The 24,755-nt window shown below is 39.3% G+C and overlaps 1 protein-coding gene across 3 annotated transcripts; it reads right to left on the bottom strand.

The window, feature by feature from the left end:
* Positions 1-7,048: 7,048 nt before the first annotated feature.
* LOC141565022 (uncharacterized) lies at positions 7,049-23,365 on the bottom strand. 3 transcript variants are annotated; one of them, XM_074307999.1, is made up of 5 exons: positions 23,204-23,356; positions 21,945-22,014; positions 21,344-21,421; positions 18,407-18,533; positions 7,049-11,032 (listed from the first exon to the last, which is right to left on the bottom strand). In XM_074307999.1, the coding sequence occupies exons 1-5, from the start codon at positions 23,239-23,241 to the stop codon at positions 8,712-8,714; spliced, it is 2,634 nt and encodes an 877-aa protein (XP_074164100.1). In that variant the 5' UTR covers positions 23,242-23,356; the 3' UTR covers positions 7,049-8,711. The 3 variants fall into 3 exon arrangements, with proteins under 3 accessions (XP_074164100.1, XP_074164101.1, XP_074164102.1); XM_074308000.1 differs by lacking the exon at positions 21,344-21,421; XM_074308001.1 differs by lacking the exons at positions 7,049-11,032; positions 18,407-18,533 and adding an exon at positions 20,560-21,135 and having other exon boundaries at positions 23,167-23,365.
* Positions 23,366-24,755: the final 1,390 nt, after the last annotated feature.

Genomic DNA, 24,755 nt, shown 5'->3' with positions numbered 1-24,755 from the left:
TCTGGCAATTATCTAAGGACAGTGGAGCTGCTCGCACTGGACACTGCCCTTCTGGTGGGTTATAAAACCTTTCTGCTGGAGCCAGTGCATCTTTGTCAAAAATTAGAAAATTATTGGTATAGAGAACTAAATTTAGAAATTCTCTAGGGCTACCTGTGGCTCCCCCTTTCTTTTGTTTTTGGAGGAGTGTATTAATATCTCTGTTTCTTCTCTCTACTATTGCCTGACCTTGTGGATTAAAAGGTATTCCAGTAGTGTATAAAATCTTATACTGTGCACAGAAGGGTGAAAAATGTTTAGAACTATATGAAGGTCCATTGTCTGTTTTTATTGCTTGTGGCACACCCATAATTGCAAATGCTTGGATAAGGAATTCAGTGACCACTTGGGCTGTCTCTTTTGCTGCTGGTATTGCAAATGTGAACCCTGAAAAGGTGTCTACCACAACATGGATAAAAGACAGACGACCAAAAGATTTGGGTCACATCCATGTAATGACCACTTTAGCACCCTGGATACATTAGAATCAGCTGGAGTCAGGATAAGCAAAAATCTCTATTCTTGGTCTTTTGGGGTTGCTGTCAGAGGAATAGATATAGGAATTTCTACACCTCCTTTCTCTTTCTCCACTGACCAAGAATGATCCCACTTTTCCTAACCACCCTCTGAAGCCTCCTTTCATTCATTGTAAACACCCACAGATTGAGCCAGCACAGGATGGTGGGCCTGGTCATTCTCCAAGCAAATGCTAATAGAGTATTGTCCAATTGGCAATTAGCCTTGCTTGTTCGATCCTCAGTGCATCTGCTCAGTTTCAGCCCATGACACATCCATTTGCCAAATTTCATTGGGTCTCAAACCACAAGAGTTCTTCCCTGAAAGAAGTGTAGGAATATGGAAAGAAGGGAAACTATAGGCTTTTACTGTGCTCCTAGTTTCCTCTCTTGTTATTCCAAATTATAAATATAAAGCTCAATCAGCCTGATGATGTTTAAAAATGAGATTCTTGGGCTTCCTGAAATAAGGGCGTATTGGCCAACATGGTTAGAAGGCTATCTGCCTTTGAATTAGGCATCAAAAATAGGACCTTGAAGTCCACTATGAGAGTGGACATGCAAGGTATAAATCTTACCTGGATGCTTTCTCACTTGCTCTTGAAGTTCCTTAAAGAGCTGATATATATTAGATACTACAAATTTTATTTGGGGTGGCAATTCTTTGTACCCCACCTACTGAATATGCTGAATCAGATATTAAATTTATATCTCCTGGATAATAAGTAAGAGCTAGAATGATTGCATACAATCTATTCTGCTGAGTGGAATGAAAAGAAGTTCTGACTATTCTCTTTATAGTTAAATCATAAGAGTGCAAATATTATGTTTTGATGCATCTGTAAAGATAGTTGGTACTTTAAGAGGAACTTTAGAAACTTTTTCTTCAAGAATCCATCACGGGAGACTGGAAACCCCCGGCAGAGAGCGGGCCGAAATGAAGGACTGACGGACCGAAAGCAGACTGTCACCATGAGCCAGTCGCCAGTGTTTGACAAACCTAAAGTAGAACTTCATGTCCATCTGGATGGAGCCATTAACCCTGAGACCATCTTGTTCTATGGCAAGAAAAGAGGAATCCCACTTCCTGCTGACACAGTGGAGGAACTCCGAAACATCATTGGCATGGACCATCCCCTAAGCCTCCCTGAGTGTTAGGGGCCGGGACCGTTCACAGGAAACCTCAATGGTGACTGCCTCTTCCAGCTTCCCCGACCCGATGGGGCTTCGGACGTCTCCGGCCCTCCTCGTTGAGACGGGAGGAGGGAATCACCAGACAGAGCCGAGGTGGATAGAACACAGTGATGTTTATTGAAGTTACAAGTCTGTAGTGTCTCCCCCCAGCCCTTCTGTGTTCGCTCTTTTATAGCCCATTTGTCTTTTTTGCATATTTCCCCGTTTGAGTTTGGACTCCTCCCTGATTCCTCCCCAAAGGTGGAGCCAGTCCTTACTGTGCCTCCCCTGCACTCACCCAGATCCTACTGTGTCAGTTGCCACGGTGACAGATCCAGGTTCGGGTGGGTCCTGACACAAAGGTGTCTCAACTCCTACTAGTTTCCAATTATCTGACCATATATCCTCTTCCTGTAAAAACCAAGGTTCTAATGTACCTAAGAGTCCAGTGATCTGCTCCCAAGTTACAAGTAAGCCTTGTCCCTTGATCAACTTGAGTATGCTTTCTATAGTCCCCCCTCAGGGTGGGGGTGAGGAAGAATCTTTTCCTAATATCTGCCCCATTTCAGCTAGAAAAGGTTACTTGTGTAGCCCTTAACAAAATAAGTTCCCTGTTTGTCTATTAAAATACTCACCCTATTTCCTGGTCACCAGGGACTTCTTCAGTGAAATTAGGGTCCTTGGTTCACATGTTGGGCATCAAATGTGAAGACGGAGTTAGCACCCTGGATGCCTTAGAATCAGCCAGAGCCAGGATAAGCAAAAGTCCTTGGTCTTTGTTCTTGGTCTTTAGGGGTAGAAGTGAAGGGAATGGACACAAGCTCTCCATAACCTCCCTTCTCCTCTTTCACCACAAAAGTGACTCTGGCTTGTCTTACTCCACTCCCTAATCCCTCCTACAATTATCTGTATACACCAAAAGATTTAGCGAGCACAGAATAGTGAGAAGGACCATTTTCCAAGCATATGCTAATAGAGTACTGTCCAATGGGTAATTATCTTTAAGAGCTCAGTTGTCTGATTCCAGTGCACTTACTCAGAGTTTCAGCCCTTCACATTTCTGGACTTGTTGGTTCTAATTCTTCCATTTTACCTCTCCCTACCCAATTTTATTTATTTATTTATTTATAATTGACCCATCATACTCAACTGAGTTCAAGCTTTGTTTTCAAATTACCCTGTAATGATGACATTTTCACATATAAAAAGTCAACAATTTGACTTCATTGAACCTGTTATGACTGCATGTCAATGTTTATCTTATGATTCTCCTAGATTATCTATGTCAAATTTTCCACTGAGTTCTGGTCATTTTGTCATAAGTACCCCAGTATCTCTAAATTCATTATGTGACCTTTTTTGTTTTTTTCAATTCAGAATTCTACTCAGCTTAGCTGGATAAATCACTTTGGGTTACAAAATTGCTCTATAAACACAATGCCTCAAGCCATGTTGTCTTTTAATTGAGAAGCTACTAAGTCTTATGTTATCCTGATTGTAGTTCCATAACACTGAAATTGTTTTTTTCTTTTTCCATGTAGTATTTTCTACTTGACCTGGGAATTTTGAAGTTTGGCTATGATATTCCTGTAAGTTTTCATCTTCAGGTCTACTTTGAGCTGTGCAAGGCAGATTTTTTTTTTTTTTAATTTCACTCCTTTGTCAAGAACTTCAAGGTAATTTTTCTTAATTTATTGAAATATTATATTTAATTTCTATTTTTTATCATAACATTCAGGCAATACAACAATTCTTATACTGTCTACTTGATTTCTTCTAATGAGATTTTTCACCTTCACTGGTATTTTTTTTTTGATTGACTGTTTTGTATTTTTATCTTTTAATATTCCTTTTCATTAATTTCGTCTTCCTAATTCTAGTTATTATGAAGTTATTTTCTATGTGTAGTGCATAAAGAACAGGTCCCAAAGAAATACATGAGTTCAAATGTGACCTCAGACATTTCATACTTACTAGCTGTGTGACCTTGACTTAAGCCCAAATGACTCACAAAAAAAAAAAAAAAAAAAAAAAAGCTATTTTCTTCCTTAAGTTCTTGAATCTCCTTTTCTAATTGGTTGACTTTCTTTTCATGTTTTTCTTGTCTTTCTTTGTGTTGATCTTATTTATTTTACCAATTTTTGTTCAATCTATTTTATTTGACTTTGGAACTCCTTTATAACTTAATCCAATAATCCTTTTGGGGGCTTGTGACTGTTCTCTTAGAAATATGAGTGGCTTTTTAAACTTCACTTTCAAAATGATTCAAACCAAGAGATCCATTGTACTCGGCAACAAGAAGATAATATGATTTTCAATTCTGATAAACTTGGCTCTTCTCAAGAATAAGACTATTCAGGCCAGTTCTGATGGTCTTGTGAGAAAGAGATGCGTCTATACCCAGAGAGAGGACTGTGGGAACTGAGTGTGTTCTATGCTATCTATGCTATCAACATAGCATCTTCACTCTTTTTGTTGTTTCTTGTACAGCAAGTTAAATATGTATGCATATATTAGATTTAAAATATATTTCTACCATGTTTAACATATATTGGACTTCTTGCCATCTAAGGGCTGGATGTGGGAGGGGGGCGGAATTGGAATACAAGGTTGTACAAGGATTAATGTGTTTTGAAAATAAAGCTTTAATTTTAAAAAAAGTCTTTAAAAATAAACTTTACTTTCTTTCTTGAGTATGGATCCAGATTGTCTCAATGCCCACAGTAGCTATTATATTCAGGTTCTTTCTCCTTTGCCACCTCATTTTTATTTTTATATTATTTTATTCTAAGCCACTTATTGTCAGCTCTCTAGTCCTGATTTGGGGGGGGGGGGAGTATAGCCCAGTCTCCAGGTCCTTCTCACTGTCATTTGCAGAGCTCTCTTGGGGACCCAACCTTGGGCATTCCCCAGTACTCGAGTCCAGGCCAGAGCCCCCAGCCACATTGTCCCAGCACAGGCTCCCTCTCCCTTTGGTCTGCAGCCAGAAACCTCAGCTGGCTCCTCTGCCCAGTGAGTGAGACCAGGGTCTCTGCTGTCCTAAAATGCCCACAGCCAGCAGGGTCCCTGCCCCCCTCCCCCAACCACCAGCTGTGGGTTAGGCCGTTTTTAGCCATGGCCACAAGCTGGAATCAAGTCTGCTCAGCACAACAGGCTCTGTTCTAGCCATAACTTAGGGTCCTTCCTTCCTCCTCTTCCAAGCTCCATACCCATCACCCACCCACCCCCACAGTACCAGAAGAGAAAGCTGCCCCCAGGAGCTGCTCTTCTTGGATTGAGCAGAATCTCCCTGCAGGTTCTGACCCTTCATGTGGGCTCAATCTCCACTCCAGGGAGGTCAGGGTGTTTCCTGTCCAGGTATTTCAGCAGCTCAAATTCTGGACTTTGAACCACCTCTGTTGGTCCCAGGTCATGTTCACCTTGTTTTTTCTTGTGTCAAAGAGGACATAGAGAGATCTCAGCTCAGGGAAGGAGGCAGAAAGATCTCAGCTATGGGAGCAGGGAGAACTTCTTAGGGGCCCCAACACTGGAAACTAAAATTGCCTGCAAATTAGGGGACAGGGCAGCCCTGGGGTTATGAGCCACATGGGGTTCAAGGTCAGAGGGCCTTCGCCCAATTCCCTGGAGGACTGGTGTGACACTTCATCCCTGGCTGCCTCAGTTTCCCCATCTGTAACATGGGGCCCCCACCTCCCAAGACTGAAGGGAGAAAAAGAACTAAGGAGATTCAATATAGAGCAACACACACTGTGTTCCCTTCTTTATTTTTTTTCTCTCCCATGGTTTTCCCCATTTGTTCAGATTTTTCTCTTCCAACATAAGTCATAAAACAATGTGTTTTAAAATTAAAGAGAAACTTAAAAGAAAAAGGAATTCACATCTAACAGCAAAATATTTATATAAGGGCTTTTTTATGGCAGTAAACAAGGTGAGCAACAATTACTTCAGGAATGATGAAGAAATGATAGTCTATGAATGCTAAGAACAATTGAGGAATGATAACAAACATGATTTGCTAGAAAAATCATTACATTTATTGAGTTTCATGCACATTAAGAAAACTGACACACTGAGGAGCTGTATTCAAATCCAATTCAGTATTAATCAGCCCATGATGATTTTATGGTAGATCATTAGCTTATACTTACCTAGCTGATCACTTAATAGTATAACTAATTCAAAGTTTGAATGAATCATATGGAAATATACATTCCATTAAGATACTTTTTTGTAGACCTCAAGCTTATAGAATAGAAATTATTTCCACATCAGGCATGAGGTCTATTTGCATAACTACAAATTGTCAGAACCATGATAGGAACCAATTCTATCCTGTTTCACCCATAGATCATTTGGGTATGATGGAAAGCCCCAAAGTTCCCCTGAAATCTTCTTGGGGTGACGTAGTGTCCGGACTAGCTTTCTGGAGGATCTCTGGACGGGTCTTGGTCATAGTGGAGAAATGATGAAGGCAGGAGAGCTACCACGAGGATGATCAAAGATGGAGTCTGGAGCCTGAGATTGAGCTCCAGCACACACACTAGTCTCCAGTCCTCTCAGCCCTTAAATACCTTAGTACAATTACATCACTTATAGCACACTGAGCATGTGCCACCTGCAGAACCATTACATCACCATATACACTAAGTACTAATTACATCATTACATCACATTAAGTACATGTGAACTAGAGAACCATTATATCATCAATTAAACTGAGTCAACACCCTGCTGTAAGTATCCTTGTTTTAAGTATACTTTTCCCAGAGTTCCCACTATCCTTGGTCCTTTAGAGGGAGAGGTTATGGGCACTTGCCCAGCCCAATGAATGGTTCATCTATCTCCTAATTGCTGAATGGCCCCATCTTCACTGGCCCAAGCTAAGAGGGGACACCATTCAGCTTATGACCATCTAGTCAGTGGATAGATTTCCCCCACTGGCCATCCTGAAACTCTAGGCCCTAATGGTATCCATATTTTAGCCAAAGGATTTTACAGTAACCAATGAAATGCTGTCCTATTGATAGGATAATTTTATCCCTACAAAAACAGAACCCTGAGGGAAGGAGGGGATCTTAGATGGAGAGAAAGGCCTGGAATCTTCTGGGTTACAGAGGAGCATTCTAATAAATTCTGTCTCTGGCTCAGAACTCTGCATCAATTTCTCCTTTGTGCCATTCCTGGGTGATTTCCCCCACACACAAAATAAGATGGAATTTGGGATATTTTATGAGATCTTTTTTGTAGAAATCTCTAAATTTTACCAGCAGTGTTTCTGTTAAAGGCCTCATTTCTAAAATAGATAAGAGAATTGACTCAAATTATAAGAATATAAACCATTATTAAAAACATGGTCATTTATTTTTTAAAAAATAGAACTCTGTCAAATCACTAAATAACAATTACTTTCATGAAGGTTTTTTTTCCCCCCATTGTGGATACTCTGATGTTCAGCAACATTGGACCTTTGTGTGGAAGTCTACCCACACTGATTATAATCAACAGGTTTCTCTCTACAGGGAATTCTCTTATGTTAAGCAAGTTTGAAGTTCTTTATGAAAGATTTCCACATTGATTACATTAAAAAGGTTTCTCTCAAGTGTGGATTCTCTCATGTGCAGGTAGAAGGAACTCTGTGAAAGTTTTTCCAAACAGATTATATACAAAAATGTTTTTCCCCAGTGTGGATTCTCAATTGTTAGCTAATACCAAATGGTTTTGGTGACTGCTGCTTTGTAATATAGTTTTAGATCAGGTACAGTTAGGCCACTTTCATTTGATTTTTTTTTTTATTAGTTCTCTTGAAATTCTTGACCTTTTGTTCTTCCACATGAATTTTGTTGTTATTTCTTCTAGGTCATTAAAATAATTTCTTGGGAATTTGATTAGTATAGTATTAAATTAATAGATTAATTTAGGTAGTATGATCATCTTTATTATATTCACTTGAGTTATCAAAAAACACTTAATATTTTTCAGATTGTTTAAATCTGACTTTATTTGTGGGGAAAGTTTTTGTATAATTTTGCTCCTGTACTTCCTAACTTTCCCTTGGCAGATAGATTCCCAAATATTTTATACTATTGATAGTTATTTTGAATGGAATTTCTCTTTTTATCTCTTACTGTTGGATTTTGTTAGTGATGTATAAAAATGCTGATGATTTGTGGATCAATATTTTGTAAATAGCAACTTTGCTAAAGTTGTGATTATTTCTAATAGATTTTTAGCAGAATCTCTGGGGTTCTCTAAATATACCATGATATCATCTGCAAACTGTGATAATTTGGTTGCCTCATTACCTACTCTAATTCTTTTAATCTCTTTTTCATCTCTTATTGCCAAAGCTAGTATTTGTAATACAATACTGAATAGTAATGGCAATAGTGGGCAACCCCTGTTTCATTCCTGATTTTGCTGGGAATGGTTCTAGTTTATCACCATTACATATGATGCTTACTGATGGTTTTAAATAGATGCTACTGACTGTTTTAAAGAAAAGTCCATTTATTCCTATACTCTCTAATGTTGGGTGTTGGATTTTATCAAATGCTTTTTCTGCATCTATGAGATGATCATATTGTTTTTGTTCATTTGGTTACTGATAGCCAATTATGTGAATGGTTCTTTTACTATTGAACCAGCCCTGCATTACTTGTATAAATCCTATTTGGTCATGGTGTATTATCCTGGGGATAATTTTCTGTAATCTTTTTGCTAATATTTTATTTAAGATTTTTGCATCAATGTTCATTAAGGAGATTGGTCTATAATTTTCTTTGTTTTCATCCTACCTGGTTTAGGTATCAGTACCATGTCTGTGTCATAAAAGGAATTTGGTAGGACTCCTTCAGATTCTCAATTGTTTAGCAAGACTAGAACTCTATGAAAAAGTCTTTCCTCATTGATTACATAAAGTTTTTCTCCAGTGTGTATTTTCTGATGTTCAGCAAGTTTTCCCTTGTGCGTGAAATCTTTACCACATTAATTACCTTCAAAAGGTTTCTTTCTAGCATGGATTGTTTGATGTTTCGCAAGAATTCTCTTGTATGTGAAACTCTTTCCACACTGAATACATTCAAAAGGTTTCTCTCCAGTGTGGGTTTTCTGATGTTCAGCAAGAAGGTACTTCACTTTGTAAGCTTTCCCACACTGATTACATTCAAAAGGTTTCTCTGTAGTGTGGCTTCTCTGATGTTCAACAAGAAGGTACCTCATTATGAAAGCTTTCCCACATTGATTACATTCAAAAGGCTTCTCTCCACTGTGCATTCTCTGATGTTGAGAAAGCAGGGAACTGTATTTAAAAGCTTTTCCACATTGATTGCATTCAAAAGGTTTCTCTGTAGTATGGATTCTCCGATGTTTAGTAAGAATGGAACAAAGCCTAAAAGCCTTTCCACATTGATTACATTCAAATGGTTTCTCTCCAGTGTGGATTCTCTGATGATTAGAAAGAAGGGAACTGTATATAAAAGTCTTTCCACACTGATTGCATTCAAAAGGTTTCTCTCCAGTGTGGATTCTCTGATGACTAGAAAGAAGAGAATTGTATATAAAAGTCTTTCCACACTGATTGCATTCAAAAGGTTTTTCTGCAGTGTGGATTCTCTGATGTCGAGTAAGCCTGGAAGGGTAACAAAAAGTCTTTCCACATTGATTACATTCAAAAGGTTTCTCTCCAGTGTGGCTTCTCTGATGTTCAGCAAGAAGATATCTTACTTTGTAAGCTTTCCCACATTGATTACATTCAAAAGGTTTCTCTCCAGTGTGAATTCTCTGATGTTCAACAAGCTGGTACCTCATTATGAAAGCTTTCCCACACTGATTACATTTATAAGGTTTGTCTCCAGTGTGGATTCTCTGATGTCGAGTAAGTCTGGAAGGGTAACAAAAAGCCTTTCCACATTGATTACATTCAAAAGGTTTCTCTCCAGTGTGGCTTTTCTGATGCTCAACAAGCTGGTACCTCATTATGAAAGCTTTTGCACATTGATTACATTTATAAGGTTTGTCTCCGGTGTGGATTTTCTGATGTTTAGCAAGACTTCTCTCATATAAGAAAGTCTTTCCACACTGGATACATTCAAAAGGTTTCTCTCCAGAGTGGCTTCTCTCATGCTCAATAAGTTTTGCCTTGTTCCTGTAAGCTTTTCCACACTGATGACATTCAAAAGATTTTTCTTTCTCTCCAGTGTGGATTCTCTGATGTTTATCAAGAATGGAACTGCATCGAAAAGACTTTCCACATTGATTACATTTATAAGGTTTTTCTCCAGTGTGGACTCTCTGATGTAAAGCAAGACTGTAACTGCATCGAAAACACTTTCCACATTGATTACATTTATAAAGTTTTTCTCCATTGTGGATTCTCTGATGTAAAGCAAGACTGGAACTGTATCGAAAAAATTTTCCACAAGGATTACATTTATAAGGTTTTTCTCCAGTGTGGATTCTCTGATGGAAAAAAAGACTGGAACTCCATCGAAAAGACTTTCCACATTGATTACATTTATAAGGTTTTTCTCCAGTGTGGATTCTCTGATGGTTAGCAAGACTGTACCTGTACACAAAAGCCTTCCCACATTGATTACATTTATAATGTTTTGCTCCACTGTGGATTCTCTGATGTTTACGAAAATTAGATATTTGTGGAAATGTCTTCCCACATTCATTACATTTATAAACCATTTCTGTATGAATCTTCTGAGAGCTATCAATACCTGAGTTCCAACCATAGGCCTTCCCACAGTCACCAAAACTTTTCATTCCAGAGTCAACTCTACAATGGTAAGGAAGAGATGAATGATGGGATGAGATTGCTTCACATTCATTATACTCATCAGGTTGCTTTCTTGTGTGAATTTGCTGATGAGTAATGAGCTTAGAAGTCTGACTCAAGGCCTTCCCAACTTCATTACTTCCACAAAACATTTCCCCATTATCATTTTTCTGATGTCTAATGATGTCTGAACTCTTGCTGAAGGACATTTCCCCTTGAATACCTGGATTGATTTGTATTTCAGCATACTTCTCCTGGGAATGAAAAAGCTCTACCTGTTCAGGAAAACATTTCTGATATTCACTATCGAAAAGCCAGTTATTCCCTGAGGGCATTTTCTTACAATGACTTAGGAAAGAAGATTGCCTCTTTCTTGAATTATCTCCTTGGATGTTAGAGGCATGGATTTCCCTCAAAGTTAAGGCACAGGGACCATCCTTCATGAATCTTTGCAGATCACGTTCTTCCACAAAAATCCCCAGCTTTCTACTGATCTCATTCCATTCAAACTTGGGCTCCACATCTGAAGAAAAATAACCATCAGAAAGAATCAGCTACACCCAGAGAAAGTACACTGGAAAATGAGTATAAACTGTTTGCATTTTTTTTTTAACCTTCTGAATCCAATTCTTCCTTTGTAACAACAACAACAAAAAATCAATTCTGCACACATATATTGTTTCTAAGATATACTATAACATATTTAATATGTATGGGAATGCCTGCCATCTAGGGGAGGAGGTAGAGGGAAGGAGGGGAAAATTCAGAACGGAAAGGAGTGCAAGGGATAATGTTGTAAAACATTACCCATGCATATGCACTGTCAAAAAAAAAAAGAACAAAACTGTTATAATTATAAAGTTTTAAAAAACCAAAAAAAGAAAAAGAAAGAAAAAGAAAAAGAGCCATCAAAAACAGAAGTACAATGGTGTACACAGATAATTAAAGGCAACAGCAAGGCTTACGACTTATCCATAGATCTTTTTTCTGTAAGAAGAAGAGGATATGTGTGATGTGAAGGTGATCAAGGTGTTCACCACAGAGTATTGCTCCCATAAGAGACTTATTCACTCCAAGATGAACATTCATCTTCAACAGAAAGGGCAGCCACAAGACAAGATGTCTACCAGACTGACTGTCAACAGATTAGAGTGATTCTCCATGGAAGAACAGTTCATTTTTAACTTGGAGGGAGGCACAGGCTTTGCAACATTTCATCAGAAAAGGACTGGGCAGTGTTCAGAGATTTGATGTACACAACCACATTTATTCATCTAAGCCAGAACACTTGGAAATATCCAAATGGATCTGCTGAATATGATGAGGAAATTCAGATGGTACAAAATAAAATGACAGAACTCTGCAGGGCCTATAAGTAAGTTACTTGCTTGCTGTCTTGGGAAGGGGAGAGCAAAGGGAGGGAGAGGAAAAAAAATCTGGAACTCAAATGTTACAGAAATAAACATTGAAAACTATGTTTACATGTGATTAGAAAAAATGAAACATTATTAATGGAAAACAAAAAGAATTCTTTTAGGTTAATGACAATCTCAGGCTGCTATTCAACTATGTACTATCATCTACCCTATATATATATATATATATAGATAGATAGATAGATAGATAGATAGATAGATAGATATAGATATATCTATAGATATAGATATATCTATAGATATAGATATAGATAGATATAATCTTGTCTGGGGGCGATTATCTTTAAAGACTTTCTGGAACCAAATGTCAAACCAAATCAAAATAATCTAATTCCTTCAGTTTTTGGCTCTTGAGCTGCAAAATGAGTGCTTTGGAGATCTCCTTAAATATATCCTTCAGGATAACTCTCTATGGCTCTATGGCTATATCTTCCTGCCTGCTAATCTTATACAAGCAGAAAATGATGGTTGTCCAAACTTGTGAATCCATCCTGGATATTACTGATTTTTTTTCTCCCTGGATGTGCTTAAAAAAATCAATCAGAGAAGGGAATACAGGGCAAGTTTCATGGAGATAGTCTGATATGAACTGGGCAGGATTTGGAGAAGTGGCTCAAGGAACAGTAAGAAAATGGAGGTTTCACTGACAATAACAATTCCATTGGCTTTTCTCTTTTTTTCATGAGGAGGGTGAACATTTTGACAATTCTGTGAAAAACCCACAGGTGCTTATGTTTGAGAAGAAACAATCTTCCCATCTGGGGAGATGTGACTTACTTCTGCTGCCAGTTTGCTTATATATGTCCTTCTTCCCAAACTGAAGACGCAAATGGTGTCTGAACCTTCTTTCACAAAGTCTTTTGTAACTACCCTGGTAGAGAATGACCTTTTCTTGGTCTTCAGTCCTATCCTTGAGACACCTCATGTGTGTTGGCTAAATTTCCACATAGTATTCTTGTTTTCCCAATTAGATTATGAAGAGCTCAAGGACAGGGATCATGTCTAATATTTCTCTTGCACTACCCACAATGCTTTACAAATTATCTTGTCCATAGTGGAGTGCTCAAAAACAGCTTGACTGATAAGTGAGTTAAATTTCAGGGAAATAAAATGAATTTTGAAACTTAAAAAAAAAAGACAGACAGACCATGGGTAAGCAGTCCTGAAGCCACTGACCATTTACCTCAGGTTGCACTCAATCCCTCTCAAACCATTACTCAATTAATAGACATCCCTGCAATTTATAGGTATTTACACCCAAGAGAGCTACAATGATATGTTAAAATATAGAAGTTCTCCCCCCGCCTTTTTTCCTTAATCAACTTGAATATTAGCATTAATAATGGTATTGCTAGGACAAAGGAGAAACACAGTTTGATAACCCTCTGGACATAATTCCAGACTGTACTCCAAAATGGATGGATCAATTCACACTGATAATTAGTGACACAAATTTTCCATATCCTCGCCAACATTTCTCACTTTCCCTTTTTATCATTGCAAGTGATGTAATAGATAATAATAGGTAATAAACAAAATATCTCAAAGCTGCTTTAATTTGCATTTCTATAATAAATCATGACTTAGAATATGTTCCCATATGTAATTACGTTTGATTTTATAAGAAACTACTTGGTACTAACCTTTGACCAGTTGTTACTTGGGAAATGACTCATATTCTTTTAGGTTTGAAAGACAAATTGCATCTAAAATAACTGTTAAAAAATAAATATTTGGTGTCTATATGCCAAGACAAATGCAGAACTGTAAGACACAATTACAAAAATAAATGAAGTCAGATGTAAACACCTAGAAAAGTATCAACTGCTCATGGGTATGTTGAGCTAATAAAATTAAAATTATTTTATAGAACTAGAAAAAATACTAACAAATTTAATCTGGAACAAGAAAAGGTCAAAAATATCAAGGGAATTAATGAAGACAAAAATGTAAATGATGGTCTAGCAGTACCAGACCTAAAATTATTTTAAAGTAACAATCATCAAAAGCATCTGTTACTGACTGAGAAATAAAGTAGTAGATCAGTGGAACAACTTAGATATGCAATAATCAATAACTATACTGTTTGTAAAAATACTGTTTGACAAGCCCAAAGACTCCAACTTCTGGCATAAGAACTCACAATTTAATAAAAATTGCTGGGAAAACTGGAAAATACTATGTCAGAAATTCAACATGGATCTACATCTCAAATCCCTAGTAAAATGAGATCAAAATATGTACATGATTTAGGCATAAAGGGTGATAACATAAGCAAATTACAAGAACAAGGGATAATTTTTCTGTCAGAACTATCAAGAAGAAAGGAATTTATGGTCAAAGGAGAATAAAGAGAACTTTATGAAATGCAAAATGGATAATTTTGACTACATTAAATTAAAATCTTTGGCATTAAAAAAACCCAATGTGACCATGCTTAAAAGGGAATCAGAAAGTGGGCGAAAAAATTTTACACCAGTTTTTCTGTTAAATGTTTCATCTCTAAAATAAACATTTGAGTCATTACCCAACCAATAAATGGCTAAAGGATATGAAGAGAGTTTTCAGGTGAAGGAAAAAAAAAAAGCCAGATATGCTCATGAAGAAATGCCTTAAATCACTACTGATTAGAGAAATGAAAAGTAAAATAACTCTGAGGTGCCAAACCCTCCAATCTCAGATTGGCTAAGAAGACAGGAAAGGATAATGAGGAATGTTGGAGGGGATGTGGGAAACTGGGACACTAATAAATAGTTGGTGGAGCTGTGAAATGATCCAACTGCTCTGGATGACAATTTGAAACTCTGCCTAAAGGACTATCAAACTGTGTATTCCCTTTGATTCAGCAATGGCTCTACTGGGTGTGTATCAAAAAGAAATCACAAAAGAGGGAAAAGGACTCACATGTGAAAATGTTTGTAATACTTTTTTTTTTTTTTTTTGGTAGTGGCAAAGAACTGAAGAATTAGAATGGCCAAATAAGTTTTGATATATGAAAGGAATGGAATATTAGTTTTCTATGAAAATGATAAACAAGCTGATTTTAGAAAGACTTGGAAAGATTTATATGAATTGATGCTGAGTCAAACAAGCAGAACCAGGACAACATTGTATATAGCAATAGCAAGATTCTGTGATGATTAATAATAATAGACTTGGTTCTTCTTAGAGATTCATTAATCAAAGTTCATCCCAATAAATTCTGAGTGGAAAACATCCATCCACATCTGCAGAGAAAACTATGGAGACTGCATGTAAACCAATACATGCTACATTCACTTTTCTTATCTTCTGGGTTTTTCCCTTTTTTTTTTTTTTTTTAAATAATAGCTTTTTATTTTTCAAAATGCATGCAGAGATAATTTATGACATTCTCCCTTCCACAACTTTCTATTCCACATTTTTTTCTTTCCCTTCTCTCATCCCCCTCTCCTAGAGAAGAAGTAATCCACTTTATGTTAAACATTTGTAATTCTTTTCTACATATTTCCACATTTATCATGCTGAAGAAGAAAAATCAGATCAAAAAGGAAAAATAAATGAGAAAGAAAGGGAAAAAAAAGCAAGCAAAGAACAAAAAAAGGTGAAAATATGATGTTATGATCCATATTCAGTTCCCACAATCCTTTCTCTGGAAGCGGATAGCTCTCTCCATCACAAGTCTATTAGAATTGGCCTGAATCACCTCACTGTTGAAAAGAGCCTCATCTATCAGAGTAATCTTGTTGTTGCTGTGTACAGCGTTCTCTTGGTTCTTCTTACTTTACTCAGCATTGGTTTACATAAGTCTCTCCAAGCTTTCCTGGAATCATCCTTGTATGAATAGTAATATGCCATAACATTCATATACCATAACTCCCTCACTTTCCAGTGTCTGCCACAAATATACATGTAACTGGAGAAAATAAACATTAAAAAAAATACATTATCACTTCTGCAGACTATTTTAGCCAATATGAGAAGTGTAAAACGACATAGATTGTTTTAATTCCCATTTAAATTTCTCAAACATGATCAACAATAACTTAGAATATGTATATCCTTTGACCCAGCAGTGTTACTACTGGGCTTGTATTCCAAAGAGATCTTAAAAGAGGGAAAGGAACCACATGTGCATAAATGTTTGTGGCAGCCCTTTTTGTAGTGACAAAAAACTGGAAACTAAGTGGATGCTCATCAATTGGAGAATGGCTGAATAAATTTCGGTATATGAATGTTATAGAATGTTATTGTTTTGTAAGAAACAATCAGCAGGATGATTTCAGAAAGGCCTGGAAAGGAATTGATGCTGAATGAAATGAGCAGAACCAAAAGATCATTGTACATGGCAACAACAAGATTATACGATGATCAATTCTGATGGACATGGCTCTCATCAACAGTGAGATGATTCAGGCCAGTTCCAATGGCCTTGGGATGAAGAAAGCCATCTGCACGGCAAAGAGAGGACAATGGGAACTGAATATGGACCAAGCATAGTATTTTCAGTCTTTTTGTTGTTTGCCTGCATTTTATTTTCTTTCTCATTTTTTTCCTTTTTGATCTCATTTTTCTTGTGCAGTGAGATAATTGTATAAACATGGGATTTATATGGGATTTAACATATTTTTTAAACATGTTTAACATATTATTTGCCATCTAAGGGAGTGGATAGGGGTAAGGATGGATAATTTGGAACACAATGTTTTACAAGGGTTAATGTTGAAAAGTTATCCATGCATATGTTTTTTTTAATTATACCTTTTTATTGACATAACATATGCATAGGTAATTTTTCAATATTGACCCTTGCAAAAACTTCTGTTCCAATTTTTCCTCGTCCTTCCCTCCACCCCCTCCCCTAGATGGCAGGTAGTCCCATACATATTAAATATGCTATAGTACATGTTAAATACAATATATGTTTACATATTTATGTTATCTTGCTACACATGAAAAATCAGATTTAGAAAGAAGGTAAAAATAACTTGGGAAGAAAAACAAAAATGCAAGCAAACAATAACAGAAAGAGTGTAAATGCTACGTCCATACTCATTTCTCATCATTCTTTCACTGGGTGTAGCTGGTTCTCTTCATTACTGATCAATTAGAACTGATTTGGATCCTCTCATTGTTGAAGAGAGCCACCTCCATCAGAATTGATCCTCATATACTATTCTTGTTGAAGTGTATAATGATCTCCTGGTTCTGTTCATTTCACTTAGTGTAAGTCTCTACAGGCCTTTCTGAAATCCCTCTGCTGGTCATTTCTTAGACAACAATAATATTCCATAACATTCACATAAACAACTTATCTGTAAGAAAAAGAAGGGCTCTGCAAAAAGAACTCTTGAAAAAGCAAATCTTATCATTCTGCTGGAATTTGGAAGAAAATGAAATGGAAGGGCATCAACTGGCAGGTATGCTTGTTCTCCAATTGATGGGCATCACTCAGTTTCCAGTTTCTGGCCACTACAAAAAGGGCTGCCACAAAAATTTTTGCACATACAGGTCCCTTTCCCCCCTTTAATATCTCTTTGGGATATAAGCCCAGTAGTAACACTGCTGGATCAGAAGGTATGCACAGTTTGATGACTTTTTGAGCAAATTGCTCTCCAGAATGAATGGATCACTTCACAACTCCACCAACAATGCATCAGTGTCCCTGTTTTCTCTCCTCCCCTTCAACATTCGACATTATCTTTTCCTGTTATGTTAGCCAATCTGAGAGGTGTGTAGTGGTATCTCAGAGTTGTCCTAATTTGCATTTCTCCAATCAATAATGATTTGGAACACCTTTTCATATTATGCACATGTTAAAAATAAAAAAGCTTTAATAGAAAAAAAACAAAATATCAAGAATATCAAAGGAATAATATCGAAAAGAAATAATATCAAATGTAAAGAGAAAAAAATTTTAGAGCACTTTTTTCATATGATTTCAAAATGTTTCAATTTCTTCATTTGAAAACTATCTTTCTATATCTTTTTAACTGTCAATAGGTGAATGACTCATTTTCTTTTAGATTTTTAGAAAGATATTTGTATATACATATGAAGTAAGAGAACTCTAAGGAGTCTAGAAAGATTTTTTTTCTTTTCTTTTTTTTTTTAATCTTAGGTATATTGCTTTTATTTGGACAAATTAGTTTTCAGTAATTTGAATGGGACAATCAAATTGGGAAGACAAAGTAGTTTAGATAAAGTTGTCCCTCTTTTTAAACTTCATGTCTTTCCTCTGACAGTGAATCCACACCATTTGCCTCTGCAGCCATTGGACTAATGGTAACTGATTCCATTTGAAAAGGCTACAAGGCAAGGCCACAGTAGATGAAAAGTTGAGGTACACAGAGGTCTTTGCACTGCACACAGCTCCTAAGGCTGACTTGCACCAGAGCGGAGATTGGGGATCCACCTTCTCTGGCTTGCACTGATTTTGGCCTGACCATTAAAACCAAGAAAAGAAAGGAAATGGTCCTTACCCAAAGACAGCAGGTTCTGGACATTCTCCAGCATAACCTCCTTGTAAAGCTCCTTCTGAGAAGGGTCCAAGAGCCCCCACTCCTCCTCAGTGAAGTCCACCATCACATCCTTGAAGGTCACCAACTCCTAAACCATCAAAAGTTATTTGATTTGGAGCTGACATTCCAGAATTTAATTGGTCCAAATCTTATCAATTCAGAGGAGAAAAGTAAGGCACAAATGGGACTTGCCAAAAAGTTATGTAAACTTTATGACTGTCACAGCCAAGACCTGGAACTAGGCATTAGGAGCCCAATGGAATAGGGAGAAAAGTATTTTCTATTTGAAGTGTTGATCCTGTTGTAATCATTTAAATTGGAAAAAATGTTTTATTAAAGGCAATTATGTGGTGCAGTGTATAAAATACCAGCCATGAAGTCAGGAGGACCTGAGTTCCAATCTGCCCTCAGACACTTAACACTTCCTAGCTGTGTGACCCTGAGCAAGTCATTTGACCCCAACAGCCTCAGCAAAAAAAAGAAAAAGAAAAATGTTTTATTACACAATGCTTCTGATGGAATTAGGAAATAGATTTGGGCTGTATCAGCAAGATATAAAAATATGTGCAGGAGAAAGAGGTAATGGGAAATTCCTCACCATCATGTGTGTCAAGTCTTAAGAATTTAAGAAATTCTATGCCGAGTTGGGCAGAAGTTGAAAATTATTTTATATTCTGAGGGGTGGAAATGAAAAGTGATCATTGAGTAAAGAACAAAGAAAAAAGAATGATTTGCTAAATTTCTTTAAAATCTAAAATATTCGTAACTAGATGAAAGCAAGAGAAGTATCCTAGAGATGTAGTACTCTTAATATGTCCATTTATGAGATTGCCTCCAGCAAAGCTAAGCTCTATTCTTACATTGAAGAGCTGAGATGACACTGGGTAGGATAGGTCATGGCCAGAATGATCTGCTGTCTTTGCTTTATGATTGCTTTCATTTGTTTATGGAATGTATTCATTCATTTCATGAATTACTGAAACAGAAGTGTAGTTTGGGGTGGGGAGGAGAATTTGTTTCCTTCTTTTAAAAAATGTGATATTTCATCAGCCCGGGTTGGAGACTGAGCAAATGCATAAGAGAGATATTGATGGTTTATTTTTGAAAAAGACACTGTTTCAACATCATGTAAGAGTTCTATATCACTGGAGATCCAGAATCAATAAGAAGCAGACTCATGGTTCTCACACAAGAGAGGGCTCATCACTTTGATCCCCTAAAAGGCATTATTACTACTTAAGCTGCAACTTGAAGAACCAGGGCTTGACAAGCATACTTGCCAGTTGATGCCCTTCAATTTCATTTTCTTCCAAATTCCAGCAGAATGATAAGATTTGCTTTTTCATGAGTTCTTTTTGCAGAGCCCTTCTTTTTCTTACAGATAAAAAAGTTCCTCACTTTTTGTTCCATTTTCATTTTCTGTAAAACATCTGACTCATCTACTTGGATATTTCACTTTTAGCTTCCATTCTGTCTATTTTTGAATTTGTGAGCAATTAAAGAAAAAGATTTCTCTTAATTTCTCTATTCCAAGTTCTTTAATAACAACTGTATTCAAGGAAAGGGTTCCACTTTGAAAAATCTCAGTTGATTTGAAACTACATGAGCTCAAACATATTACGACCATAGATGATCCACTAGGTGGAATTTGGGGATTCTGCTAACCCACTCCATTACATTTTTTAGACAATGAGTCAAAGCTGTAAAGATTTAGAAGACCTGGACTAGTCCCAAAGTACCTTCCTGCTAAAGGCCAAAGAATTTCCTAGATAAGGAGAATTTACAGTTTCCTTTGTACACTTACTAACAGAAAGTTGTCATTATTACCATTGATTTTAAAGCAAAATAGACCTAATTTCATGCATAAAGTTGTAAACCCCACTTAATACATATTCCAACAGTGTAATTCATCATTTCAGAACATCTAGATTAAAAGATCCTTTTGGAAGTATGCCATTAGGGGCAGCTAGGTGGTGCAGTGGATAGAGTACCAGCCTTGAATTCAGGAGGACCTGAGTTCAAATCTGGTCTCAGACACTTAACACTTCCTGGCTGTGTGACCCTGGGCAAGTCGCTTAACCCCAGCCTCAGGGGAAAAAAAAAAAAAAAAAAAAAAAAAAAAAAGGGAAGGATGCCATTGGATCAGCCTCAAGGAATTACTTTTCCAAATGACCATGTATCAGAATAAAAGAATTATCAGAATCAAAGTAATGCAAATTTTATAAACTTATTGCCAAATAAAATTAATTCACTGAAATTAATTCAAAAAGAATCATTTAACCATTTATCAACTTGACAGCTAGAATGATGGCATTCAGATACCAGAACAGAGTAATCCTGATCCAATAAGGCTCTGAATTATCTTCATATTGTCTAAATTAATTGTCTTAAATGTCTAACTTATTACCTAATTTTCAGAATATGTTTCATGAAGGGATGATCCACCTATGGAGTCACATACCACAGTATCCTAAGAGGAGAACAGGTGGGACTTTCAATGAGACCCACATGATTTGGTTTACAACAAATTCAGTTCCAATAAAAAGTAGATTTGCAGTGAGGGATGGTACGTCTTCAGAATCTCAATTTTCCCAAAAGCCATTTCTTCTAGCAGAAAAGAGTTTACTAACAAAGTTGTATCTTGGCCATGGGTGTGAGTGGAGAAAGGGGATGATCTTGAGGTCACAGGACTAAGGCAAAAAAGAAACTAGTTAGGAAAATTTTGCACATTTGCTAACAGAAAGCTGTTACTATTTTAACTAAAGCAAAATAGATCTAATTGCAGGCATAAATTTGTAAACATTGTTTAATACATATTGTATCAGTTTAATTCTCTTATGCTCCCAGAAAAATGTCAGTTCACTGAGGCCCACAGGGACTCATTTCCACGGGACTCACCTTTCTGAGCAAACTTTGCCTGGAACTTCTGTTCCCTTCGGGGAGGAGCTGCCCCCTTTTCCTTGACATAACTGTCTCCTAGAAATGAATCCTGTGCTTGCACTCCCCAGGCAGGTCTGATCCCAGAGGTCAGAGAGGTCAGGGGCCGACCTGTGTTCTCCCTGACTCCCCCTCACAGAACCAGAAGAGGCCTTGGGGGTCCCCTTCATACCATGACTCCTGCTTCCCTCCGCTCTCAGCCCACCCAGAGGCCCTGCTGACTGGGGAGACTTCTCAGTGGCACCAACCCTCACCATGCCTCCCAGTGCTGCCGTCTGGCCACCCTTAAGGAACCACCTCCCAGTCTCCTTCCTGACCTTGTCATTTAGCACTTTCATCTAACCTTCCTTCATCACCCCAGAGGTGGGCACAGTGCTTGTCATGGCCCACATTCTCAATGCTCTTTGATGGGGCCTGGGACCTGGCAAAGGAGAGGGACTCAGAGACCCCTCGGAGCAGCCCGGGGGCCAGGAGGTTGATTCCTCCCCTCCCTCTGACAGGAGGAAGCTTCCTGGGCTCCCTTGGACTCCCCCTGCTCAGCTCTGGGGAGGACCGCACTCACCTGGGACGGGGGGCTCCGGCTGCCAGGGGCCATGACTCTGGTTCCGGGCTTGGGTCCTCTGCCTGCCGGGCTGGGGAGAGAGAAGTATCTCAGAGAGGGAGGACGGGGCCTGAGCCTTCCCTTCCTGGACTGGATGCTAATCTGCCCAGAATGAGAGCTCTCAGGGCAGGGAGGGTAGGGAGAGGCTGCTCCGGGGAGGAGGCCGAGGGATCTCAGCTCAGAGAAGACAGGGAGATCCCATGGGGGGGCAGGGAGACCCTTCTAGTACCCCCATCACTGGACACTAAAGTTTCCTGCACGCTTTTTTGGAGGGGCAGCCCTGGGGACGCAAGCCGCATGGGGTGCAGACCACAGGCCTTCGCCCGAATCCCTGGGAGCTTGGTGATCCTGGCCAAGCCCTGGGATTCCTGCCTCAGTCTCCCCGTCTATAGCATACGCCCCGCCTCCCAAAGCACCCAAGACCCCAGGGAGGGAGAGAGGCCCGGGGCGGAGCTGGATGGGAGGCCAGAGGCTGAGCACCCCTCCTCCACCACCACGGTCCTCCAGGCAAAAGCAGAGACCGAGGGAAATTTACGGAGAGCTGCACGTAGAGAGTGCTTGCTGTATGCCCCGCCCGGCATTTAGTGCTTTACAGATCTCACCGGGCCGGAGAAGGAGAGGGGGAGGGGCGGCTCTCGTCCCCTTTTTACCCAGGGGGAACCTGAGCCAAACGGGTCAAGCTAGAGTCCGCCCCCCCAAGTGGGCACTGAACCCGGAGTCCCCATGAGACGCTCACGCCAAACCGGGGCTCACTGGGGACTCCCGGAGAAACTTTCGGACCCCAGCAGCCACAGGGATGCCCAAGCGCGGCCCCTCCCCCACCTCAGCCTACGCAGGTGAGATCACTCAGGGCCACAGCCCCTCCCCCACACCCGCGGCAGCTACACCCCCACAACCACCATTCCGAGACTCGCACCCCCGCGGTGCTACTCCATTCTGCACGGCTCGCACACTCGGCACCCCCCTCTTGCACGCGCACCCCCACACTCGGACCCTGCCACGGGAACTGACCCCAACTACGTCCCTGCGTGAAGGTGGGTACCTTAAGAGATGGGGGGAGGGGGAGAAACAAAACAAACAAGCAAACGACAAACCAAACCAAACCAAAAAAAAACAACAAAAAAAAAAAAAATCCTCCGACGCTGCGCGTGCGCACTGACTCCTACTCCTCTGTCCCACTCACCCAGCACCGAGGAAAGAATTGAACCAAACCCGCAAACCTGGAAGCTGCGCCTGCGCACCAGGAGCCTCTCAGCATTGCCCGGAGTTCAACCAGCCAGGCGGGGCGTGAGCGCCCAGGGAGGGATTCTGTCCGGCCTCGTGCTCCCCGGTGGGGCAGGCTGGTGACGTCCTCCCCTCAACCCCACCCTTTTCCCTACTTCCGGTACGGAGTGACCCTTTGAAATGTAAGTTCCTGGGAGGCAGGGCCCGCCCTCTGATTGGCACCCAGAATTCGGGATACTCATAGGCACACAGATAGCGCCTAATGAATGCACAGCCGCTCTGGTGACAGGTGCCCTCCTCAGGCTATTCTTACAGACCGGGAAACCGAGGCAGATCCTGAGAGCAGATTCGCGTCCTGGAAATGCTCCGAAGCCTCTTGGTTTGGGGCGCAAGATTGCCCCCCAGGAATCAGGCGGATGGACTGACGGGAGCAGAATGCAGGGCTTGCAGCCAGTAGGCTCTGGGTGCAGATTTGGCTCAGACCCCTGGGAGAGGTTGGACCCTGGAGCCTTCCCCTCCCCCGCTCCTCATTTCCCCACCTGGTTGACATAAACCTGGAGCAGTCCCCTCCCCCCCCATGCTTCAATATCCTCCCCTGGATCATGAATGAAAGATGCTAAACAAACCCTGAGGCCTCTCTAGGGCCTACGAGTAAATTACTGCACCCGTCTCTAACAAGGCTGTGTACCCCCCACCAAAAGTGAGTTAAAGCAAAACCGAGAGCCGGCTGGGCCAGGATGCTGGACTAAGAGCACACCTGAAATTAGTTCTTTTGGGGGCTGGATTTTTGGTTTTGCTGATAGTAAAAATCCAGAGCACTTTTATGATTCTCTCTGAAAGCTATTTAGGGGTCAAAGATACATCTCAACTATTCTGGGCTGAGAGAGCTCCACTCAGTGATAAAGCGCATAATTCTGGAGAGATGCACCTGCCACTTTTGCAGTGTTTATAGACCATCATCAACCACTACAGAAGCCACTAGCCATTTGCCATTGGTTGTCCTCAATCCCTCTCTAGCCATTCCCCAAATGATGGGTATCCCTGCACTTTACAATCCTTTGTTGCAAAAAAAATTACTATAAATATTTAGACAACATAAAAGTTCTTTTCCTTCTTCATCTTGAGAACAGGACCTAAAATTCTCGGGGATGGATCAAATGGTACCCACAGTTCGACAACTTAGCACAATTTCAGGTTGTTCTCTAAAATGACTGGATCATTTTACAATTCTAGCAATAGTGAGTTAGTATTCCAAGAATGATCTCTTAAAGTTGTTTTATTTTGCAGTTCTCTATTTTAATGTTCCAAGGACTTAGAGCATTATTTTCAGATGATGATAAATTAGTTGGATTTTTTTCATTGGAAAACACCCTATTCCTATCCTTTACCATTTATGAACTGAGGAATGACTTGTATTCTGATATGAGATGAGATCTTTATCTGAAAAACTACAAAAATGGTTTCTCAACTTTTTTTTTCTTCCTTTTGAACTTCCGTGGTTTTTTTATTTTGGCTTTTTGTTTTTGGATTTTTGGGGTATTCTTGCTG

Source organism: Sminthopsis crassicaudata, chromosome 3 (genome assembly GCF_048593235.1).
Source record: "Sminthopsis crassicaudata isolate SCR6 chromosome 3, ASM4859323v1, whole genome shotgun sequence".
Taxonomy (NCBI): Eukaryota; Metazoa; Chordata; class Mammalia; order Dasyuromorphia; family Dasyuridae; genus Sminthopsis; species Sminthopsis crassicaudata.
Note: the sequence above shows the minus strand (reverse complement) of the source record. Positions and strands in the feature narration are given on the sequence as shown.

Bases quoted from the DNA above. Each gene is read 5' to 3' on its own strand.
- LOC141565022 (XM_074307999.1), bottom strand. From the start codon at position 23,241: ATGCTGAGAGGCTCCTGGTGCGCAGGCGCAGCTTCCAG. The intron at 22,015-23,203 runs GTTTGCGGGTTT...CTCTCTCCCCAG, and splicing joins TGCGCAGGCGCAGCTTCCAG to CCCGGCAGGCAGAGGACCCA. The intron at 21,422-21,944 runs GTGAGTGCGGTC...ATTCATTTCTAG, and splicing joins GCCGGAGCCCCCCGTCCCAG to GAGACAGTTATGTCAAGGAA.